Here is a 19,092-nt window from a genome sequence, read left to right as displayed (position 1 = left end):
CTCACTCTCCTTTTTCTCCCTCTGTCCCTCTGAATATACCCCTTGCCCATCCTCTGGGTCCACCCCCCCCCACCCCTCCTTGTCTTTCTTCCCGGACCTCCTGTCCCATGATCCTCTCGTATACCTTTTGCCTATCACCTGTCCAGCTCTTGGCTCCATCCCTCCCCCTCCTGTCTTCTCCTATCATTTTGAATCTCCCCCTCCCCCTCCAACTTTCAAATTCCTTACTCACTCTTCCTTCAGCTAGTCCTGACGAAGGGTCTCAGCCTGAAACGTCGACTGCACCTCTTCCTAGAGATGCTGCCTGGCCTGCTGCGTTCACCAGCAACTTTTATGTGTGTTGTTATGTCCACGTCTTCTGGTTTTATCTACCACTGATATGGAGGAAAGGATCTTACAGTCTAGCCAATTATACTTCACATTATTATTTGTATCTTAATCATTTCTCCTCTTAACCTCCTCCACTTCAGAGAAAATAAAGTGATCATAATGAAACATTTCATTCCAGGCAATATTTTCTCCAGTGACAGGGCTGGAAAGAGTGCACAGTACACTACTGCACACAGTACCCAAGCAAAGATCTCACCAATGTTTTATAAGATGGAACGAGACCTCCCTGCTCTTGTATTCAATGCCTTAACTAATAAATGTCAGTATATTATAAACACGTGAAAGTCTGCAGATGCTGGGGCTCCGAAGAGACACACCCGAAATACTGGAGGAACTCAGCAGGTCAGGCAGCATGTATGGAAATGAACAAACAGTCCAAGTTTCAGGCTAAGACCCTTCTTCAGGACTGAGAAGGGAGGTGGAAGATGTCAGAATAAAAAAGTGGGCGAAGGGGAAGGAGGCTAGCTGGAAGGTGATAGGTGAAGCCAGGGGTTGGGAAGAAGAAGGAGGAATCAGATAGGAGAGGGCAGTGGACCATAGGAGACAGGGAAGGAGGAGGGGGACCCAGGGGGAGGTGATAGGCAGGTGAGAAGTAGTAAAGATCAGGGTGGGGAATAGAGGAAGAGGAGAGGGGGAGGGAAATATTATACAGTGTATATAATAGTTTTATATATACTATTTAATGCTTAAACAAAAATAGTCTATTGCATCTTATTAATCCTTTAATCTACCTGCACTGCCACCTTCAATGCTTACTGGCCTTGCGTATCACAGTCCCTCCACTCCTCAATACTCCCAAGGACTCTCTGCCAGTCATTGTGCTTGTCCTAGCCTCATTAATACTCCCAAGAATTCATCATCTCACAGTTGTCAGCTGCATCTCTCAGACCATTTCACCAACACATTGGCAACACCCTTTGATCTCAGGCGATCCTACACATCGCCAACAGCACCCATCAATCTTTCTGACATCGAAGTTCAAAGTGAATATTATTATCAAGGTATGTATGTGTCACCATATTCATCCTGAGAGTCATCTTCTTATGGGCATGCTCTGCAAATCTATAGAATAGTAACCATAACAGGATCGATGAAAGATCAACCAGAGTGCAGAAGGCAACAAACTGTGCAAATACAAATATAAATAAATAGCAGTAATTAATGAGATAAAAATTCTTGGAAGTGAGATCATAGGTTGTAGGAACATTTCAATATCGGGGCAAGTGAAGTTGAGTGTAGTTATCCCCTTTTATTCAAGAGTTTGATGGTTGAGGGGTAGTAACTGTTCTTGAACCTGGAGGTATCTGTGGTTGCAAAATGAGCAAGATATACATTTGGCTAGGGAAACTGTACGAGTGTGCCTCATTTTGTTTCAGAATAGTTTGGCTATAAGCCAACCTCCAGAATGCATTGGCTGCTAAATTCATGAATGCAGAGGCCACAACTGACTTCACCTTGATCATTTACCAGGATTTCAGGAACAGCATGAGAACCTTTTCATGTGATGTGATGCTAGACCATAGAAAAAGATCTGCATCTTCTCATCAATAATTGTGGATCTATTTGGTACATTACTCGTTGAAACCTGGAACACCAGCTCAGAAGCTGATCTGCGAGAAGTGGATCTGCAAACAGTGAAGTGCCTTGGCAGCTGTGTCTCAATGAACTCAAAGAGCACATAACCGTTGTTTATATTTCCACTAAACAATTGATTAAGTTTTTGAGTTACAACAAGGGTCAACATTCTGCAAAGCATTAGTCTCGAAACATTGCATATTTGCTATAAAGGGCTACTACTTTGGCAAACACCACTGCCCTTTTGATGCTTGAATGTTTTAACAAGAGGTTATTAATTAACAGTTGAGAAGTCAGTAAGTTATGTTGCAACTTTATAAAACTCTATTTAGGCTGCATCTGGAGGAGTATTGCATACTTCTCTGGTTACCCCAGGGATTCCCAACCTTTTTAATATCATGGACCAATACCATTAAGCAAGGGGTCTTGAAGCTCAGGTTGAGAACCCCGGGTCGTACAATTATAGGAAGGATGTTGAGGCATTGGAGAGGATGCAGAATAGATTTACGAGGACGTTGCCTGAATTATGGGGCATGTTTGTATGGACAAACTTGCAACACACACAAGATGCTGGAGGAACTCAGCAGACCAGGCAGCATCCATGGAAAAGGGTACAGTCGATGTTTCGGATCCTGATGAAGGGTGTCAGCGCAAAATGTTCACCGTACTCTTTTCTATAGGTGCAGTCTGGCCTGCTGAGTTCCTCCAGCATTTTGTGCGTGTTGCTTGGATTTCCAGCATGTGCAGATTTTCTCTTGTTTGTGTTTGGACAAACTTGGGTTGTTTTCTCTGGAGCAGCAGAGACTGAATGGTGATCTGATAGAGGTTTATAAGATTATGAGTGGCATAGATAGAGTAGACAGACAATATATTTTTTCCAAGGGTTGAAATGTCTAATACCAGAGGGCATGCATTTAAGGTAATAGGGGGTAATTTCAAATGAGATGAGGGGCAAGTTTTGTTACACAGAGTGGTGGGTGCCCGGTACGCCTGAGGTCATGGTAGAGGCAGACAAATTAGAGATTTTTAAGAGACAGTGAGATAGACACACGAATGTGAGAAGGATATGGATATTGTGTAGGCAGAAGAGATTAGTTTACAGTGCCAAGAAAAAGTATTCAGCCCCCACAACTACTTTCATATTTTACTGTCTCATTTTCTAAAATTAAAATATATTGAAGTAGAATTTTTAAGCTCATCTACAAAACATTGTGTATCATGTCAAATCAAAAGGAAAGTCCCAAAACTTGTCAACAATTTACTAAAAATTAAAAACCAAAATTATGTGGCTGATGAAGTAAAGTTGCAATTACTATATTAGCTTTGCACATGTGCAATACTGTATATGACCTTACCAACTCACCCTATTTGTTATGTAGAAAATTGGAAGAACATCTGAATAAATAGACCCTCTCTCTGGGTCCAACAGATTTTCAAAAGACCAAACCAAAATGAAGACAAAAGAGCATTCAAGACAAATCAGGGAAGTGATAATAGAAAAGCACAAATCTGGGGAAGGGTACAAGGCCATCCCAAACACACTACGGAGCTCAGTGCAGCCCATCATGAAAAAGTGGAAAAAAATATGAAACCACAGCCACACTTCTGAGTTCAGGCTACCCCTCTAATCTTGGTCACTAGAGAAGAATGGCAGTTGTAAGAGAGGCTAGTGGGATGCCTGTCAGTGGCTGCAACGAGAGATGAAATTCATAGCTCCACAATCTCTAAGACCTTGCACAAAATGTGTATTTATGGAAGAGTGGCAAGGAAGAGGCCCTGGCTTAAAAAAAATCCTTGCCTGTAAAGACTGCAAAGCATCACTTAGAAGATACTGTAAAGATGTGGAAGAAGGTCTTGCAGTGGGATGAGACTAAAGTGGAACTTTGTGGCCTCAACCCTAAGTGATACATGTAGTGTAACTTTAACACTGTGTACACCATCCCTACTGTAAAGCATGGTGGACGCAGCATCGTGCTATGGGGATAGTTTTCAGCAACAGGGACTGGAAATCTGGTCAGGATTCATGGAAAGATGAATGCTGCTGAATACAGAGGGATCCTGGATAAAAACCTGCTAGCCTCTGCCAGAAAGCTTAAACTGGGGAGGAAGTTCTGAAGTTTGCTTTTCAATACAATGACCCAAAGCACACTGCCAGAACAACCACGAAGTGGTCTCAAATGAAGAAGATTAATGTCCTTGAGTGGCCCAGTCAAAGCATTAACCTAATTGAACATCTCTGGCAAGACCTCAAGATTGCTGTCCACCATCACTCCCCAACTAACCAGGCATAGCTTGAGCAATCTTGCAAGGAAGAATGGGCAAATCTTGCTCCATCACATTGTGGAAAGCTAATGTGATGCCTGTAATAGCTGAAAGATGTGGTTCAACTAAGGACTGAGCAAAGGAGCATGAGTACCTGTGAACTGTTGACATTTCAGCTTTTGAGTTTTTAGTTTTTCATGCTCTACAATTTTGCCTGTTTTTTTGAAAAAAGGAGCATGTGATTCACAAGTAAAAATTCTCAGTTGTACATGTGTCTCCCGCTTTTCGAACGTTTGCTTTACGAAACTTCACTGTTACGAAAGACCTACATTAGTTCCCTGTTTTCGCTAACAGAAGGTGTTTTCACCGTTACGAAAAAAGGCAGCGCGCGCCCCGAACAGCCAAGCTCCTCCCCGGGAACTGCATTCTCACCAGCATTGCTTAAACATATGCCTGTGAGCAGTCGTTAGCAGATCAGTTCCGAGGTATCGGAAAAGCCTAAACGAGCTCGTAAGGGTGTTACACTTAGCGTAAAACTAGACATAATTAAGCGTTTCGATCGTGAACGAAGGAAGGACAAAGTGAGTTTGGCTTGTGGAAGTTGATGAAAATGATGTTGAAGAGGTTTTGGCATCCCATGACCAAGAACTGATAGATGAAGAGTGGATGCAATTGGAAGAGGAAAGGATAACAATCGAACCCGAATGCAATAGCGAACGGACCGAAAGTGAAGTCGTCCAGGAACTGAATGTGAAGCAACTGCGTGAGATTTTCACTGCAATGATAAAGTACGACTTTAATGTTGAAAGGATACGTCGGTTTAGGGCATATTTGCAAGATGCTTTGAGTGCTTACAAAGAACTGTATGATAGAAAAATGCGCAAGGCTAAGCAGTCAAACATACTGACGTTTTTCAAGCCTTCCACATCAGCCACAGCAGACGACGAACCTTGACCTTTGACATCGAGGCAGGCAGACATGGGAGAAGATGACTTGCCTCCCTGATGGAAACAGACAACGATGAGATGATACCCCAGTGTCCCACCATCCCACCCCCCGGCTGCGGATCGATACATTGCTGCAGAGAATGCAGCGGTAGCCGGGGCGCACCCAACACATCTTTAAGAAAAAAGCCGAAATAAACAAGCTAATTAATTAGGTGCCGCCCAGCACGTAAATGTCGGCCCAGATCAGAGGCAATTGCCCATTGCGTCGCCTCCGATCTGGGCTGATATTTACATGCCGGGTGGCACCTAATTAATTAGCTTGTTTACTTCGGCTTTTTTCTTAAAGATGTGCTGGGTGCATCCCAGCCACTGCTGCAGCCCGGCTACTGCTGCACCACTGCATGCTTCGCGGATCGGTATCGGTTGGCGGCCTGGAGGTTGGGGACCAATGCACCACCTCAACCTCCGACGACTCAGCCTAACTCACCATCATCAGTTCACAGATGGAAGTGGGGCATAACAGTCCATAAGGAGAGTGGGTATTGCTGGCCTTTTCCCAGCACCTTTCAGTATATACAGCAGGTAGGCAAGTGCCATCAAGGACATACGTACTGAACAAAAAGCATATTGAGAACAGTCTTCAATAATAAAACTTCAGAAAATGTACAGGGAGCCCTCACAAGAGCATTCAACCTCTTAAATGAAGCAGATTATAGGGAAGGCTTATAAAATTTCCAATGATCGAACACTACTTGGAATAACTCATTTATAGAAAATCTTTCATGCAGACAATGTAGTTCAAAGTGCTTTACAATGGCATGAAGTACTCATGAAAATGATGTCAGTTAAAAGCAAGGTTAAATAGATATTTTGAAATCAGTTCTTGTGAGGTTAGACACTGATATCAAGACCTCTCTGTCTCCAATGTGCTGGAAAAGCCTGCAACTGCCAGCAGAAGACAGTACTCAAAGGGCAACACATCAAATATGCTACCAAGAAGAATCAGGTCTACTGAACAGCAATAATCCCCACCCCCTATATGCCTCCCAGGCATAGACAACTAACAGATGGACATCTCAAAGCATTGAAGAGGTATCACTAATCCCCCAAATCCACTGGCAAGATAAGTGAACCAATACCAGCATTCTCAACATCCACACTAAGGCTCCAACTGGTTCAGTCAGCTTCACTGGGAAGGCCCCAGTGTCCATATCTCAGATATCCCACCTCTCCCAGAACTTCCAGCAGTCTCCTGCATATTAATAGTGGCTCCCTGATCCCCGCAAATTATATACAATATCACGGAAATCAATTTTTTTGAGAGCGAGCAAGAGAAAAGCAAGAGAGCACAAAGGCAAGCGAGTAAGAGAGCGAGAAAGCAAGGGCGAGCGAGAAAGCGAGGGGGAGAGCGAGCGAGAAAGCGAGGGGGAGAGCGAGCGAGAAAGCGAGGGAGAGAGCAAGCGAGAGTGCTTGAGAGCATGCAAGCAACCACGAAAGAGAGAGAAAGTGAGCGAGAGCACGCCATGGCAGAGTGCTCCAAACAAAATTAAAACGTACGTCACCCCAGACTACACTAAAGTGTATCCCTGCCTAATAGGGGTCAAAAATAATGACAGTGTTGCTCGCTGCACTGTCTGCAACAGTGACTTTTCTATTGCCCATGGTGGGTTAAGACTGTAAAAGACATGTTGAGGTGAGTTTAACAGGTGTCATTCGTTCATTAGCATAGCTAACGTTATTTAAACTAGCTGGCCAGCTGCTAGGGAGCTACTCTATTGCAGACATCCCACCTCTCCCAGAAGTCTCCCGCAAGTTGATGGTGCTACCTCCCTGAAATGAGTTTTTGTAAGGTGGGATGTCTGATATCTGTCACCAGACACAAGAGATTGCTCTCTGCAAGCAATTTCCAGAATTGACAAAATATTTTAAGGATTTACTCAAAGTCCCCTTTAAAAAAAGTATTTACAGTAATTCAGAGGATCACAGGAGCAGGACTGGAAGTCACCAAAAACCAAGTCCTTCCAGCCAAGATCAATCACACAATGGTAGTCACTGCACCAAGGAGCTCTTTCTGCATAACTTGCACCAGGCTCCCTTCTAGACACAAAAAGCAACGTATTGCAAATACTGAGTATCCACAAATAAGGCTAGAAAGGACTCGGGCAACTTAGCAGAAATAGAGTTCCGACACAGATATTTTAAATCAAAATGGTTTTCTCACACACAGAGACTAGTAGGTCCCAAGAATATGCTGCCAGGTGAAGTGGCAGAATCAGACATGATAGCAATGTTTAAGAGGCATTTTGACAGGCAGATGACAGGCAGGGAATGGGAGGGGTTATATGGGCCACGTACAGGGAGCGTTCTGGATCTCTCTGTCTCTATCACAGGAGACAAACTATTCACGAATACCTACCAAAGATCCACCTCCTCTCACCCTGTTCTCTGCAAGGATGCCATGCTTTTCCCTCAGTTTCCTTTTCTCTGTCACAACCATTCTCCTGAGTTTCAGGTTTTTTTCCTCTTCAGTAGCGAGACCAAGCATAGAGCAGGCAGCCGTTTTTATGGAGAATCTGCACTCTCATCACAATGGCCACCTTGAGCTATTGGTTGCATACCCTGCCTCCCAATGGTAGGAACATTGAATTTTCTAGTATTAAGTAACACAACTTTTCCCCACTCCCACTGGTCCACCTAGGTTTTCTTTCCTTTTGTTAACTTTTTACTCTAAACATGTGCGTTCCCCTCCCCACACACACACACACGCACGCCAGGCTAACTGGATTCATTACACTAGCTGACCGGATCTCTGCCCATCACCCACTATGACCATCCCACCCTCCCCCTATAGTAACATCACCTCAGAGACTTATCCAACACACCTGCTGTTCATCCAACCTTTCTCTTTTTTAAACAAGATAGTCTCACTCTAATTTCCCCCTACTGACCAATGAGTGGTTACTCAACCTCCGGCCATTTCACCACTCTCTGCCTCTCTCCCTGTGTCTCAGCCCTGCATTGTGTCCAATTTCCTTCAACAGGAAAGGCCTTCCTGCATGTGAGGAACTGGCTAATAGGCCAACCAATTTCTAGACCTCTGTTGTCCTCACACCTTGCCTTGTATAATCAACAAATGTAGATATGTTACATGTAATAGCAATAACATCAAATGTAAATGCAGGCAAAGTACAGATGTCTACTGCAGACAAACAGCCAGCCAACCTTAAAGCAAGCTGCTTTGTAAGTAATTCTTTATCTGTTCACACCATGAGCCCTCACTTAATGTCATATCCTTTTACCAGGTACCTCATCAGATACTTTTTACTACACCTCATATAACTCACCCATCAGTTCTACCTGACCTATCCCCCACAACAATCTGTGTCATAATGCCAACATGAGTACAATGATTTTATTAGGATAATGTACCTTCTAGAGATCCTTCTGTAACTTTCCCAGTTTTCTGCCTGACTTCTTTGTTGGAAGCCTGTTGTACCGTTTCCCTTTGCTCCTTGGTCTGTTGCATAGTATGAGTCTTCCACAGCTTTCGCAGCTCCTCCACCTCAGTCTCTGAATCCCGAGCACACCGTTCCCCCGATTTCCTTGTCTCGTCCGTGCTCTCTTGCGCGCACACCTCTGAGGAATCCAAAGCAAGTGCAGTCGGAGTTGTTCTGTTTGCTACATTTAGTTCATTAGCTTCAGCGTCTTGGTGCTCGCTGCTGACATTACGACTATCAGGGGGACGCTGCTCGCCCTCCCTTTGATGTGCACCAGAATCAGCAGTGCTGCCGTTGCTCAGAGATTTTTCCACAGTTTGGTGTCCATTTCCCTTTACTTCAACTGCTTTGCTAGCTGGAATGTCGTCAGTATGAGCCAATAATTTTTCATCATTAGTTTCTGGCATCTCCACAGATGAAGGCAAGAGGCATCCTTCCAGAGCAGCCTGGTTTATTGTTTGCACAGATTCCAAAGAGGCTCCTGATGATTTCGTTCGCCGAGGCTCATCAGAAGACATCAGCTCCTCTCGAATAGGGGAGAGTTCCGATTCAGTGAATACATCTTCAGACAAGGACTCCTCTGTGCTTCGGGGTGCTGTACTAGTGCTGTCGTTCCCTGTGTCCCGTAATTTGGAATCAATCTCTTCTGCATTGCTTCTTGTAATCTGGTGTGATTGATGTACATCTTTGATTGATGCAGAATATTTTAGTTCTCTAATAGAAAAGAAAAAATTGTCAAATACAAGTGAACATTCAATTAGGCATATTTCTGTAGCTGTACTCTTTAGACTATTTATGGTTTCCAGACTGCTTCCAATATACAACTGAACTGCAGATGTCATGTTTTTGATTCCTGGACGTTTTGCTTTACTCAGCTCTGAACTACCCATATTTAGTCCTATTAAAAAACTTATTTTTAATGATTTTCATTTTCTACAAAAACGCTATGAAACCAACATACAAACAAAGTTAGTGAGATCAGAAACTATTCTGATATTGCCTAGTGGTACAAATAGAAATACAAGTTCTCAACTTTAAGTAGCATTAACATTTTAGAGAGATTACTCTATACTCTGTGACCCAGAATCTTAAATGCATAGCGGCTGACTTTTGCCATTGTGTCATTACTTTCACTTTGAGAGGAAGGTGATCCAAATCAACACATACAGAATGCTGGAGGAACTCAGCAGGTTAGGCAGCATCCATGGAAATGAATAAACAGTCCACAGTTTAGGCTGAGACTCTTCTTCAAAACTGGAAAGGAAGAGGAAAGATGCCTGAATAAAAAGGTGAGGGGAGGAGGAGGAGGTTAGCTCGAAGGTGATAGGTGAAGCTAGGTGGGAAGGAAAGTAAAGAGATGGAGAGGAAAGAATCTGATAGGAGAGGAGTGGACCGTAGGAGAAAGGGAGGGAGGAGGGGACCCCCACGGGGCAAATGATAGGCAGATGAGAAGAGGTACAGTGGTGCTAGAAAGTTTGTGAACCCTTTAGAACTTTATATCTGCATAAATATAACCTAAAATGTGATCGTGTAAATCCTAAAACCAGATAAAGATAACCCAATTAAATAAATAACACAAAAACACACTTTTTCATTTATTTATTGAGAAAAATCATCCAATATTACATGTATTCGTTGGAAAAAGTATGTGAACCTTTGCTTTCAGTAAGTGATGTGACCCCCTTGTAAAACAATAATTTCAATCAAATGTTTCCGGTAATTGTTGATCAGTCCTACACATCAGCTAGGAGGAATTTTTCGCCATTGCTCCTTACAAAACTGCTTCAACTCTGGGATGATGGTGGGCTTCCTTTGCATGAACTGCTTGCTTCAGGTCCTTCCACAACATTTCTATGGGATGAAGTTCAGGACTTTGACCCGGCCATTCAAAAACGTGAAATTTCTTCTGCTTGAACCATTCCTTGGTGGACTGACTTGTGTGTTTAGGGTCGTTGTCCTGCTGCATGACCCACTTCCTCTTGAGCTTCAGTTCACGGACAGATACCCTGAGATTTCCTGCAGCATTTGTTGGTACAATTCAGAATTCATAGCTCCATCAATGATGGCAAGCAGCCCTGGTCTCGAGGCAGCAAAGCAGGCCCAGACCATGACACTGCCACCAGCATGTTTCACAGATGGGATGAGGTGGAATGCAGTGTCTGCTTTTCCTCAAATGTAATGCTTCCCATTTAAGCCAAAAAGTTCTATTTTGGACTCATTGGTCCACAGAACATTTTTCCAATAGCCTTCTGGCTTACCCACGTGGTCTTTAGCAAACTCTAGATGGTCAGTAATGACCTTCTTGGAGAGTAGCAGCTTTCTTCTTGCAATCTTGCCATGAACACCACTGTGTACAGGGTATGCCTGATGGTAGACTCATGAACACTGACATTAGCCAATGCAAGAGAGGCCTGCAGCTTCTTAGATGTTACTCTGGGGTTCTTTGTCACCTCCTGAAATATTACATGCTTTGCTCTTGGAGTGATTTTTGTTGGTTGACCACTCCTGGGGAGAATAACAATGGTGTTGAATTTCTCCATTTGTACACCACCTGCCTATCTATGGATTGGTGAAGCCCAAACACTTTGGAAATGGTTTTGTCTCCTTTTCCAGCCTAGGGAGCATCAACTACTCTTTTTCCTGAGGCCACTTCAATCGAGGCATGGCACAATTCCAAAAACCTGTGCGGCGAAGATCAGACTTTGATAGTGAAGACCCAGGTTTATGCTCTTCAAATAGGGCAGGGCCTCCCACACTCGCACCTGATTGTCATCCCATTGACTGAAACACCTGACTCTAATTTCCACTTTAAATGAACTGATAATCCTCGAGGTTCACATACTTTTTCCAATAAGTACATGTAATATTGGATCTTTTTTCTCAATAAATAAATGAACAAGTATAATGATATTTTTGTTTTATTAATTTAATTGGGTTCTCTTTATCTAGTCTTAGAACTTATTTGAAGATCTGATCACATTTTAGGTCATATTTATGCAGAAACAGAGAAAATTCTAAAGGGTTTACAAACTTTCTAGCACCACTGTAAGAGGACAGAGTGAAGAATAGAAGAAGAGGGGAGGGGGACAGATTCTTTTTTTAACCAGAAGGAGAAATCAAACTTCCTGCCATCAGGTTGGAGGATACTGAGACAAAATATAAGGTGTTGTTCCTCTACCCTGAGGGTGGCCTCATTGTGGCACAAGAAGAGGCCATGGACTGACATGTCCAAGTGGGAGTGGGAATTGGAATTAAAAAGTTTAGCTACCAGGAATTTCTGTTTTTGGCCAATAGAGCGGAGGTGCTCAATGAAGCAGCCCCCCCCCCCAGTTTACGATACCTCTTACCAATGTAGAGGGGCTGCATCAGAAGCACCAGACACAATAGATGACCCCAGCAGATTCGCAGGTGAAGTGTTGCCTCACCTGGAAGGAGTGTTTGGGGCTCTGAATGGAGGTGAGGGAGGAGCTGTATGGACAGGTGTAGCATTTGGGCCGCTTGCAGGGATAAGTGCCGGGAGGGAGAATAATGGGGAGGTACAGATGAACAAGGAAATCATGGAGGAAGCGATCCTTGCGGACAGTGGAGGTGTGGGGGTGGGGGAGGAGGTAAATATATGTTTGGTGGTAGGATTCCTTTGGAGATGGTGAAAGTTGTGAAGAATGAAGTGTTAGATGCAGAGGCTTACGGGGCGGTACGTAAGGACAAGAGGAACCTGATCACTGTTTTGGTGATGGGAAGAGGGAGTGAGCGCAGATAATTGCACAAGTGGAGGAGATGTGGGTGAGGGAATCATGAATAGAGGAGGGAGTGAAACCTTGTTCTTGGAAGGAGGACATCTCTGGGGTAAAGGAACTGAGTAAAGTAAATATTATTTTTACAGGAGATAGGGTGGGAAGAGGTATAGTCAAGATAACCATGGGAATCAGTTTGTTTATAAATGATGTTGGTGGACAGTTTGTCTCTAGAGATGGAGCCACATAGATCCAAGAAAGAAGAGAGGTGTCCGAAATGGACCAAGTGAATTGAAGGGCAGGGTGGAAACTGGGAATGGAAAAAGTGTCTTCAAAACCTGCTAACCAGATTACTGTGTCTAGAGGGATCAAGAAGGGTCAGAAACGATGAAACGTGACCCAAGGAACCTGGAATGTGTGAACACTGATTGATAGAATCAGAGTCAGAATCAGGTTTATTATCACCGGCATGTGTTGTGACATTTGCTAACTTAGTAGTGCAACCAATGATGAACCAGAGGGGACAACTGCAACCACTGCAGAGAACTGAGATGTCAGACTGATAGATTGACATAGCTGCTCTTTCTGAAACCCATCTGGCAGAAGAAAGGCAACTAAAGGAGGAGAAGGGTAGTTATACCCTTTTCTAGAAAGGGAAGGCAGCTGCTGAGCCCAGGATCCAAGGTGTTGGATTTGCAATAAAGAACCAGCTTGTAAATCAATTCTGAAAATGTGAAGATTTGGAGGATGTAATTGTCAGCAGCATTGTGTGAAGGCAGTCCGTTATCTGCACTGGGTGTCGGCACTGATTTTGTTCAATTGCAACCAATTAAAAGAATGCAACTGTGTACACTGGATGAAATCCTCCGTTGATAACTATTATGAATTAACACACTATTTTATAGTACTGTAGTTGTATTGATAGTGCTCTCATTTATTCTCTATGTTACTTAAATACATAATTTGTTATTCTGTTTAATGGTTTATATATATATATATATGTGTGTGTGTGTGTGTGTGTGTGTGTGTGTGTGTGTGTGTGTGTGTGTGTGTGTGTGTGTGTGTATAGCTTTACTGATATTAACTTATTCCACATCTAATTTGAATTTCACACTTGCCATGGTGGGATTTGCATGTGCTTCCGGATCATTAGACTGGGCCTCTGGATGATCAGTTCAATGTAACTGCTACAATACCAGTCGCAGAGTACCACAGATCAGGAACTTTCACCTGAAATCATTAACTATTTCTTCAGGGATGGCGATGGCTGGTATGCACGGGCTATGTCACATCCTGGAAGCAAACACCCTGTCTACCCGGGAAAAAATAGTCCTAACTTTAAAGGACGCGATCAGGTAATCGTTCAGATCTTCATCTTGAGAAAAGGCCCCAGGAAAAGGTTGCAGCCTATTCTGCCAGTTGCAGCCTCTAATTTCCTAAGTTACCCTTTTAAGTACTCTATGACCATTTTAAAGAATTCAGGTTCAGTTATTTAAGTAAATAGGATTAAACTTTTATCTAGCAATCCAATTTCCCCATGGTCCAATGGAAATATTTTAACACAGAGGGTAGCCATATAACATAAGCTGACTGAAGAAGTGGTAGTGGCAGCTGCAATAACAATATTTAAAATACAATTGGACAGGTTTGTGGATAGGAAAGGTTTCGAGGGTCAAATGTAAGCAACTGGGATTTGTTTAGGAAAGCACCTTCATCATCACAGATGTGATGGCTTGTTTAGTGTACAGGAAGGTTAGTGACTAAGTTCTATTCAATATTAATAGGAAGGTTTTCCTTTACACTGAAGTTCTACAAGCTTTTATAAACATCTCATTCTTAGTAATTGGAGGACAAGTGTACTGAAGCTTTACAAACCCAAATTATTTTCCTGTAATCAATGTAATAGCAATTTATTTTAAAAAAACAAAATGCACATTTGACATTCTACAATTTAAAGTTAAGCTAACTTAACATTTTTAAGCAAAACTGTACTAAAATGCTTACTGTTGGTATTTTCAGAAGTTTATAACAGTATAATTGAAGTTTAAGCATATTAGTCACTTTCAGGATAAACTAAATGATTAATCCACAGTAATTTTGACAATATTAGGAAACACGCAAATCTAACTCCGGTGAACCTACAGGATCTGGGTATGCTGCAGCTTATTTATAAAGGCCCCATCCCTGGTTTTTATCCAGATGGCACCTATTTTAACTAAACTGTGAAGCAGATCTCTGACTGATAACTCTGAATATCATAGAGTTAATATCCTATTAAAATGTATCATTTAATAATACATCATTGAATGAACATGAAGCTACCAAAATAATCAGGTATTTACATCAGTAAAATAGCATTTTAATAATTTCATTAGTAATTTTGTTAGTGTGCTATGTAAATAACACTAACATCAATAACAATTAATATGAAACTAATGAATTGCTGTGAAAACCTACCAGATTCTTGCAGGCTAGGAAATCTGCCTGATCTGGCCAATGTGCAGTGCAGTTCCAGAGTCCCTCTTCCACTATTGCACATGGAGTTCTACCAATGAGTATTTACTTGCCTTTCTTGTCCTCAAATAGATAATTATTTATTTATTGAGATACAGTGCAGAATAGGCCCTTCTGGCCCTTCCAGCCACGTTGCCCAGCAACCCCTGATTTAACCCTAGCCTCATCAAAGGACAACTTACAACGACCAACTAACCTACCAAATGGCGCATCTTTGGAGCACCCGGAGGAAACCAACGCAGTCACAGGGAGAATGTACAAACTCCTTACAGGCAGCAGCGGAAAATGAACCCAGGTCGCTAGTACTGTAAAGCACTGTGCTAACCACTATGCTACCACGCCTCAAGAACTGATTGTCTGAAATGGTAATAAGGAGAGAGAAAAAAAACTTGACAAGCATTTGGTGTAGTATGGCATGTCATGAGTTAGAATTAGCCTGGAGAGCTTTTAATCAATTGGACTAGATGTTATAGAGTGAAATGCACTTGTGCCATACATTTCTGAATAAATGGCTATTTTTTTTATTAGTAAGAAAGGGAGGTCCTCTTGGCCCCAAGTATGGAATTTTAATTATGAACTCCAATACAGTACAAAAATGTTATATTAAATTATTGTTAACAGAGATTAAATGTTGGATCTTACGGAGGCAAAGATTCTTTGATTTTACTGTCCAAAACATCCTTGTACATAGCAGCAGAAAGGATCTCCTCCATGGGACACATGATGCCATACTCCTCGCAGCCATGTTCTTTTACTAAAGGATCATGCTTGTGAGGATCGAACATAATGTTGTTGGGAGTCACAAGAAGGACACCAGAGACTGCTCCCTGCAATGGAAAAAGACATGTTTAACTCACCTGGCTGGTATTATCTTCTATTCCCAATGCAATTAAGACATACTCTATGTACCATAATCTATCTCACAGAAACAATAAATTATCTCAGTTTCTAACACTCATGGATCTAGTTAGTAAGCTGATGGCTTGAGGCCATGCAGTAAGGTAGCTGATCATGTACGAAAGCTATTCCAAGGACACAAAAGTTATGCCATTGTTTCAAAGGACAGATAATTTCTATAAAATGGCAAACGATCCTGAGCTCCACAAATAGATTCCTGCCAACACACCTTTCTGCTTGTAGATTTCATTGTGTTGGGTCTTGTTTGGCCCGGCCTGTCACCAGCAGTTGCTGCCTACATCTCCACACACCTCACTCAGGTACAAAGGGCGAACCTCCCTAGCCCTCCGCATCCTTGAACTGGATGGCAAGGCTTCAGTGACAATAAAGTTTCAGACACAGTGCTGCAGAACCCCACTCCTAGAGTGCTCCAAACATCTTCCGATTCAAGATACTATTGAGGACAGAACTTTGCCTTTCATCAAATATTCCAAAGGTTTCTATCTCTGACATCTAGAAATATCTAAAAACAATAATGTGTAATTATTAAATCATTAAAATACACTTTAAAGATGTTAAAGTTAATTAAAACGCATAAATTAATTGAAGAAACTTGCCTTTCGTTTGTCTCCAAACCCTCAGGCCTGAAGTGACATTGAAATCAATGTGATCTCCAATCCCTCAGCAACTACAGGGACTCCTACAATCAGCATCTGCATGGAAGTCTGAGACTCGCTGTGGTTTCAATGGCCAAGAGTCAGTGATTCCAACTCCAGCCAACAAAATTCAGCCCACTGTTCTTTGTAGGATGCCAATGCAAAACATTTATTCCTAACACAGCTATAGCTTCGTGACATTTCACTGTTGGACATTATCATATAGGTAGAAGCAACACTAAAATTACCAGTTAGCATCTTATAACAATTGGGTAATTGGTGCTTAATTTGTTTAAAATGTGAAAATAAGCTTCTTGGCCATTAATGGTAATCATGTAATTAGCATGTGAAGATTCTGTAAGAAAGTGTTTGATTCTAAAATAACATCTAAATTATTGAGTTGTAGTACCTGCAGTATGCACTACCTATAAAAGTGCGCAGTAGTTATTTGTCCTGTTACTCTGACAGCACCTTCTGGACTTGCAGCCCTATCACCAAGGAGGACACATACATGGATCTATCACAAACTGTGAAAACCCTTAAGAAGAAAATATGGTTTTGTTTCTTCATAATTTCCAGGCTGCACAACATAATAAGGAGATTGTGCTGAATCAGAATAAAGTACTAGTTGGACTGCAACAGTAGTATTGTGACCAGTTCTGGGCATCAAACAAAGGAGGATAAATAGGTGGGATAAGGTTGGAAAGGATGTGAATAAGGAGTCATTTCAAGAGAATTCAGTTGTCTATTACTAATCTTCCCTTTCTTTTCTCCATCCAGCTTTCTGTGCATCTTAAAACTTTTTAAAACCTCTAACATTTCCCAGAAAAGTAATCAATTCTTGGTTCTCTGCTAAGCTTGCTTTTTAAATACAGCAGCTGCGACTTGTAAGATCACAAACAGATGAAAACTTCCAATTTCTTGTTTTGTTTAGCTTCTGGTCATAAATGAAGTTAGCCTTCCTTTTAAAATGTATATGGAAAGCAGTAATCAGCTTGCAGTTAAAAACAGATTTTGCAAACAAGCTCTGTACTTAGAAGAAACTCTGTCTATGAGAAGTAAAATGCTATCACACTACATCTGATATATTGCTGAAGAATGCAGCATTTGACAATGAGTTGTTTAATTTGGCTTGTTTCAAAACAAGCAATGTTGACTAAGCTTGTAGACCAGATGGAAGCAAATGACTTAGCATATCAATAACTGATGTGTTTATAGTTGGGAGTTTTATGTACTCAAGGAAGTTAGCTTTACAACATTAACTGTGGAACTATGTCTCCAAGATGCTTTTAGACTATGTGTGTAAAAAGAATATCTGTGAAAATATATGCATGTGAAATCCAAGTGGTGGAAAAGGGTATAAGTATAGAGAGCAGTTCAGGCTTATTTGGAATGTGACAAGGAACATCAACAACTTTGAAAGAAACACGGGGTGAACTGGAATCCATTCCTCCAGTTTCAATTTCTGCAACTGATGACTTGTTCGTCTCCAATTATCTGGTGTGTCTTTTTAGTCTATAGGATTATGGTTTTTATATCGTTGGATACACAGGGAAGTTAATACACAGAGAATGACATGGCTCTGCTGAACAAAGTCATCTTGGGGTGCAAGTACATAGTTCCCTGAAAGTGGCAACACAGATAGACAAGGTGATACAGCGTATGATGTACCTGCCTTCATTGCTTGGAGCATTGAATACAAGGGTTGAATTGTCATATTACATATTACAACTGCGTTAAGACATTAGTGAGACCACACTTTAAGTATTGCATGACGTTGTGGTCGCCAAACTGTGGGAAGGACGTGATAAAGCTAGAGAGGGTCCAGAAGAGATTCATAAGGATGTTGCTGGCACCAGAGCTTGAGTTATAAAGAAAAACTGAATAGACTGAAACTGTTTTCTCTGGGGCATGCGACCTGATAGAGGGTTATAAAATCAAGAGGGGTATAGATCAGGTGGAAGGTCACAGCCTTTTCCTCAAGGCTGGAGAGTCTAAAACCAGGGGTATAGGTTTAATGTGACAGGAGTAAGATTTTAAAGGGGACTTGTGGGGCAGATTTTTCACACACAGAAAGGTGTTGTATGGAACTAGCTTCCAGAGGAAGTGGCAGAGGCTGGTACAATTACAAACTTTAAAACACATTTGGACTGGTATATCCATAGGAAAGGTTCTGAGGGATATGGACCAAATGTAGGCAAACAGGACTAGCTAATCAGAAACACCAGTATGTCTGCAGATGCTGGAAATCCAAAGCAAAACATACAAAATGCTGGAGGAACTCAGCAGGTCAGGCAACACCTATGGAAATGAATAGACACATTTTGGGCCCAGACCCTTCATCAGGACTGAGAAGGAAGGGGGTTGATGTCAGAATAAAAAAGTGGGGAGAGGGGAAGGAGACTAGCTGGAAGGTGCTCGGTGAAGCCAGGTGGTGAGAAAGGTGAAGGGCTGGACAAGAAGGAATCTGATAGGAGAGGAAAGTGGACCATAGGAGAAAGGGAAGGAGGAAGGAACACAGGGGGAAATAATAGGCAGATGAGAACTGACAGATCAGAGTGGGGAATAGAGGAGCGGGGTAGAATTTGTTTACCAGAGGAAATCGATGTTCATGCCATCA

The 19,092-nt window shown here is 42.1% G+C and overlaps 1 protein-coding gene across 2 annotated transcripts in view; it reads right to left on the bottom strand.

The window, feature by feature from the left end:
- The window catches only part of oxr1a (oxidation resistance 1a), a 536,209-nt gene that overhangs the window by 112,898 nt on the left and 404,219 nt on the right, over positions 1–19,092 (bottom strand). For both annotated transcript variants that reach the window (XM_072249890.1, XM_072249891.1), the window contains exons 8-9: positions 15,562–15,746; positions 8,604–9,385 (exon numbers count right to left, since the gene is read on the bottom strand). In XM_072249890.1, coding sequence (XP_072105991.1) covers positions 8,604–9,385; positions 15,562–15,746 — 967 coding nt within the window. The remainder of the gene's footprint in view (positions 1–8,603; positions 9,386–15,561; positions 15,747–19,092) is intronic.

Source organism: Mobula birostris, assembly GCF_030028105.1.
Source record: "Mobula birostris isolate sMobBir1 chromosome 1 unlocalized genomic scaffold, sMobBir1.hap1 SUPER_1_unloc_1, whole genome shotgun sequence".
NCBI classification, from domain to species: Eukaryota; Metazoa; Chordata; class Chondrichthyes; order Myliobatiformes; family Myliobatidae; genus Mobula; species Mobula birostris.
The sequence above is the reverse complement of the archived record's forward strand: the minus strand, read 5'-3'. Positions and strand labels throughout refer to the sequence as shown.